The sequence below is a fragment of the Cebus imitator genome, unplaced genomic scaffold (assembly GCF_001604975.1).
Source record: "Cebus imitator isolate Cc_AM_T3 unplaced genomic scaffold, Cebus_imitator-1.0 Scaffold179, whole genome shotgun sequence".
Lineage (NCBI taxonomy): Eukaryota > Metazoa > Chordata > Mammalia > Primates > Cebidae > Cebus > Cebus imitator.
Window position 1 is genome coordinate 518039 of NW_016107494.1, and position 6548 is coordinate 524586.

The window sequence follows — 6548 nt, forward strand, 5'->3', positions numbered from 1 at the left end:
TTCTCAGTTATACTTTAAGTCAAGAATAACCAAGTCAGTTGCTAACCCTAGACTCACCTGGTAGCCACAGGTACAATATTTTCCCAGCTATAATGTAACCAACAGAGTGATGCTTCATGTAATTCTGGCGCATTAAATAAGGTCCCGTGTCTAATAAGGAAAGCTGCTGGACAACAATGGAAATGGATCCTAAATTCAAACTCCAGTGTCCCATGACCTAAAACTTCTAGTCCTAGGTTCGCAGGAGCCTAAAAGATGTTATTCTCTTCCATTGCCTAACAATATGCTAGTTTTCCATTTTTGGAAACAAAATTGTTATTCTAGTAACTACCATGAAACAACCTTTTTAATACCCTTGAGCTGTAGTCTATGCAATAAATAATCAAATGTCTCCCTTCAAAACAATTCCTGGATGGAACACACAAACTTAGAGCCAAGTCGGCTTGTTCATGCTTGCTATTTGAAACACGTCATGGGAGTCCAGCTGGCATCTTTCTTCCCCTGGATTTAACCTGGATTAAACAAAGGAATTAAGAAAGTACTCCAAAAGGCTTTTCCAATTTCCAGGGCATCTTGGGGATCCCCAAAAACCCGGGCATGTCAGGACAGTTGGTCGCCCACCTGGTGATGGGACAGCACCTGATAAATCATTCTGTCTCTACTGCCTCACACAGTGACTGCTGCGTCAAAGGCTCTCAACACATTCATCTGATAAAATGAATGAAATACTTGCTTGGAACTAAATTAATAGGATACTTCTTACTCATAAAATGTAGTCAGGTCAGTTCAAAAATCAATCTTTATCATACATGCCCTGGAAATTAGAAAAGTCTCCTGGAGTACCTTCTTAATTCCTTTGTTTAACCCGATGATCTCTCTGCTCCTTCATTTTTCTTTAGACTACCAATCACCACACAACATCGCACTGTATGGTTGAGTTTGTTGGTCTATTGTTTGTATAATGAACTTAATTTTAATTACATATTGTAAAATCTTTTGTGTTTTATCACAAAAGCACAGCAGTAGCTGGCAACAGTGTCATAAAACAGGAACTCAGTGAACATTTTTTGAGGAAATGAATGTAACATAATGATGGGTTTCATGTGCTTTTCTGATCAGTTTTAATTTCTAATGCTCTACAAGAAGCAGAGCATGCCTCTGACCCTGCCCGGACCCCATGTGCAATGCTACTGTGCACCATTACTGCTCCCGACGTTTCACTGATAGTGTTTGCCACTTGGACAGCTGTAGAAATGCACTGTCATTTTTCCACAGCAGGCTCTCTTTCACAATTGCATTCATGCTACCTGAGATTATATGAAGAAACAGTTGAGTTTAAGTTACCGAATGTCAATAATTGCAACTATTAATTGCTTTTCAGCAGTAAAAGTTGGAAAATAAATAAGCCAAGATGACTACCCAAATCGATATGCTGGGCAGGATGTGACATCAGTGTCTGCCTCAGACAGAAGAACACACAAAAACATGACATCTTGCTGCAAGCCCAGGTAATGAAGAAAGTCACAAAGATGTTGAAAAATAAGAAATGCCACAATTACAGTTTATGCATACTTGGGAAACCGCATGAAGTAAAAAATGAATTGCCGGATTTGAGACAGTGTAAAGAGAAAAAGAGAGACTATAAACAGTTGAGTCAGAAATAAAAATTCCTGATGAAAGGCCTAGACATAAAAAGCTAGACAAACTTTCCAGAAAGGGAAAAATGATTTATTTTGGCTGTTGGATTTTTTTATTCTCAATTATTAACTATTAATTCGAATTTCATTGTTTTACCTAATGAAATAGGAAGACATACTTGAGCGATGAATCACAAATGTCCTCCTGCTCACACTGGCTTTTCCAGTTTTATAGTTGTACGCTGCTTGACTCTGCTGTCATGTATGGTAATGAAAACCAGACTACAAGAACAGAAGGTGAACAACCCCTCTAACCTCCGTATGCTCCAAACTAGTCTGAAATTGATGTAGGCTTGATCTTTTGCAGAAGAGGAATAATCACACAATTTAAGTTGAATGAGATAATGTACACACAGGAAGGCATTTACCAAATAATTACTAAATTTGGGGCAAAATTGAAATGACTAGAAATTTGAAGCAGCTACACAGGACCAAAATCTAATTCCATCACTAACAGTATTTGAGAAGGTTATTCTTTACATCTCTAAATACTACTTTAAATACTTGAAAAATGAAGATAAGATGCCTAAATTCACAGAATTTGTTTTGTGGAAAGGTTATAATAAATAACGTGAGGAACAGCTGTAATAATGTATGGTACTTCAAAGACTCCTATATATAGGATAGAAAGAGAGAGAAAGAATAGGTAGATATGTACATAGACATACACATATATGAAAGGTAACAGATGAATAAATATTATAAAATTATAGATTATATATATTAAATACTATAAATAATATATATTATCTATATAATTCACTAGTAATTGCTTTCAGCTGTGGCAAATATACTTTTTAAAAAATAAACCTATTATGCAATCTCTGACATTTATTTTGAGTGATTTACTTAAATGAAGAAACTAATACTGTATGTGACTGACTATCCATGCATTTGATTTTGCATTCTGTAGGTCTTCAATATCTGAAAACCTTATTAGGGAAGAGAGAATATGTAAATAATACTTTACAGTTAAGGTGGATCTTATTGGACATACAAAGCCCTTACAGTTCAAGGAGTGACTTGCATTGTGGGCACATTTGCAGGAAAGGCATAGAAGTGCCTGTCTGGAATATGAAAGGCAGAGTATCAAGGAGAGGATCTGGTTTATCTGGCTGGAGTACTGTCAGCTGGGGAGGAAAGACCAGAAATTAAAGACGAGGACTATGTAAGTATATAGAAAACTTCTGAGTCATACATCAAGTTTCTACTGTGATTATGCCCTATTAGATTAAAACACTGGAGAAGTAGGTATCCCTGCCTTTCTCAAATCCTGTGACTTGTTGATAACTCATGAGTGATGTGACTGGCCAGGAGTTCTCTAGAAAAGAACGTTTTAGTTATATTCTTTATCTTTTCTGCCTACAGGGCTAGACTTTATACTGAAAAACCACAAAGATATCTATGACTTGCTGAGATGCTTACCAGAAATAATTGGAAAGGTAACATTCTGTTAAGATCTAGAAATCGATTCAACAAAACCTGCAGTGTTAGAGGAGAAATAACTCATTCTAAACAAACATTGATAAAGTCAGTTCCTTTTTGTTTTTCTGTTGTTTCATTTCATGTTTTCTGCTTTGCTGTTGTTTCTATATCTTTTTCAACACAGTTACAGCAGAGAGTTTTCATGGAGAAATGGAATCACACGTCAAATGATTTCATGTTGTTGGGTCTGCTTCCCCCAAATCAAACTGGCGTATTTCTCCTGTGCCTTATCATCCTCATATTCTTTCTGGCCTCGGTGGGTAACTCAGCCATGATTCACCTCATCCACGTGGATCCTCGTCTCCACACGCCGATGTACGTTCTTCTCAGCCAGCTCTCCCTCATGGACCTGATATACATCTCCACCACTGTCCCCAAGATGGCATATAACTTCCTTTCCGGGCAGAATGGCATCTCCCTCCTGGGATGTGGTATGCAAAGCTTCTTCTTCCTGACCATGGCGTGTTCTGAGGGCTTACTCCTGACCTCCATGGCCTATGACCGTTACGTGGCCATCTGCCACCCTCTCCACTATCCCATCCGCATGAGTAAAAGAGTGTGTGCGAAGATGACTGGAGGCTCTTGGACACTGGGGTCCATCAACTCCTTGGCACACACAGTCTATGCCCTCCATATTCCCTACTGCAGGTCTAGGGCCATTGACCATTTCTTCTGCGATGTCCCAGCCATGTTGCTTCTTGCCTGTACAGATACTTGGGTCTATGAATATATGGTTTTTGTAAGTACAAGCTTCTTTCTCCTCTTTCCTTTCCTTGGCATCACTGCTTCCTATGGCCGAGTCCTATTTGCTGTCTATCATATGCGTTCAAAGGAGGGAAGAAAAAAGGCCTTCACCACCATTTCAACCCATTTAACTGTAGTGATCTTTTACTATGCACCTTTTGTCTACACCTATCTTCGGCCCAGGAATCTCCGCTCACCATCCGAAGACAAGATCCTGGCAGTCTTCTACACCATCCTTACCCCCATGCTCAATCCCATCATCTACAGCCTGAGGAATAAGGAAGTGCTGGGTGCCATGACAAGAGTGTTTAGGATATTCTCTTTCCTGAAAGAATAATCATGGCCATCTCTACTCCCTTTTTATTTCCTTTTTCCAAGTTGATTCGAACACCTGAGTGCAGGGTTGTCCAATATAAATAAAACATAATTTAGAATTTTCTAGCAGGTACATTAAAGCAGTAAAATTAATTTCAATAAAATATTTAATTCAAAACAATGTTATAATTAACAATATTGATATTAATTACATAGCATACATTTTCAATATTTTTTTTTTTTTTTTTGAGACGGAGTTTCGCTCTTGTTACCCAGGCTGGAGTGCAATGGTGCGATCTCGGCTCACCGCAACCTCCGCCTCCTGGGTTCAGGCAATTCTCCTGCCTCAGCCTCCTGAGTAGCCGGGATTACAGGCACGCGCCACCATGCCCAGCTAATTTTTGTATTTTTAGTAGAGACGGGGTTTCACCATGTTGACCAGGATGGTCTCGATCTCTTGACCTAGTGATCCACCCGTCTCGGCCTCCCAAAGTGCTGGGATTACAGGCGTGAGCCACCGTGTCCGGCTTCAATATGTTTTATGTGATATTTTGCAGTACACGTTTGTACATATGTTACTATTAATGTAATAATATTTATACTCATATATTGGCATATCATTTCTAAGTCACTGTGATGGCAACACATCATTGGGTGTTAAAAGGATCAGCCCAGCTGCAGTAGAGAATGGGAGTGGAAGGGCCTAGAGCCCAAGCAGGACCATTGTGAGGAAACAAGTGTCATAATCCAGAGAGGCAGGATGGAGTTCCGACCACAGTTACAGCAGCTGGGCGGCCAGGACAACTGAACCCTAGACATGTTCCAAAGGCAGGACCAGCAGGGCTTGCTGATGGGCTGGACCTGGGTTAGAGAAATCAAGAGAGGACTCCATCAGACGCCTGGCCTCAGCATCAAAGGAATGGAGTTGCCTTCCAGTGACACAAGATGCCTGTGGTGTTTGTTGCTGTTGTTGCTGTGTAAGTGGGGAGACTTGGGGGAAAAATGGAGTTAAGTTTTAGGAATATTGAGTTTAAAATGTCTATTTTGATGTCAAGTGGAGAGCTGAATGTAAAAGACTGGCATTCAGAGGAAAGGATAGGAAAAGCCAGGAAATGGTATGGATTTAGAGGATTTTGCTGGTCATGAAACAAAATTCCAGAGGAAATAGTGGAAATCTTTTAGGAGTTGGAGACGGAAAGGGACAGGTCATCATAGGAGACACGCAAAGCTCTTTGAACTGAATGCAAGAGATGAAGACTCACTTCAGTTACTGACTGACTTAAACCATAATAAAATGCACAGTGAGACAAGATTCAAGGGAGACAGTTGAGACCAGAATATTCCTGGGATTCGTTTCCCCCTATGAAGAGAGTGGAAGGCGTCTCTGTGAATGGGTGGTGCCCCATGGAAGGGGCATCTCCAGCCACTGCCATCATCCCTCCTCATCCTCGTGGGAAGGGATGCTGCTGCCGAGCTGAAGCCCATCTTCTCCATGCGGACTTTGCATGAGGGAGGCCCAGGGCAAGCATGGTCTGCGCAACACCAGCAAGAGGGACGTACGGATGCGTTATTTCCTCTGTTTGCAAAGCTGAGACACAGAGACGTGTTCGGTCATGATCAGACAATTAAAAAAATCTGGAAAGAAAGCTACATTAGTAATATAGCTGGAAGGTAAGTTAAGGATGTCAGTCAAAAAAAAATCTCCCTGGAAAAGTATCTTGAACTTCAAATTGAGAAGGAAAAGTTAAACCTTCTGCAGATTATTACCAGATAATGTTAAATAATTTGTCATTAATTAATATTTGGTTAGCATTGAAGCATTTATCATTTAAGCATTTTAGCATTTGTGTAGCAATTACTTATAAGATACTGATATAAAGAAGGCAGCAAGGTTAGCCTTCAATAACTTTTAAGAATTTTGTTGGAAAGGTACAGAACCTACTTTAAAAATGTTAACTATTATCATCATTTCATCATCATCATCATAAAGTACTTAAATAGAAAAGCTGAATTCAAACCAGCAATATCAATTATAACCTTAAGTATACACTATAACACTGTGAGGCCAGTATATTTGTTGCATGTATAGGAACCATAATAAGCAGCTGAAAGAAAAACAGGTGTGTTGTTTGAGAACTTTTTTTTTTTTCTTTTGAGACCGAGTCTCGTACTGTTGCCTGGGCTAGAGTGCAGTGGTGTGATCTAGGCTCACTGCAACCTCTGCCTCCCGGGTTCAAGCTATTCTCCTGCCTCAGCCTCCTTAGTAGCTGGAATCACAGGCACCTGCCACCCAGCTAATTTTTTCTA

At 39.9% G+C, this 6548-nt stretch overlaps 1 protein-coding gene across 1 annotated transcript; it reads left to right on the top strand.

Moving 5' to 3' along the window:
• Positions 1-3306: 3306 nt before the first annotated feature.
• Positions 3307-4466, top strand: LOC108315788 (olfactory receptor 2L13). Its single transcript, XM_017545338.2, has one exon. It carries the CDS (start codon positions 3325-3327, stop codon positions 4261-4263), a length of 939 nt encoding a protein of 312 aa, XP_017400827.2. The 5' UTR covers positions 3307-3324; the 3' UTR covers positions 4264-4466.
• Positions 4467-6548: the final 2082 nt, after the last annotated feature.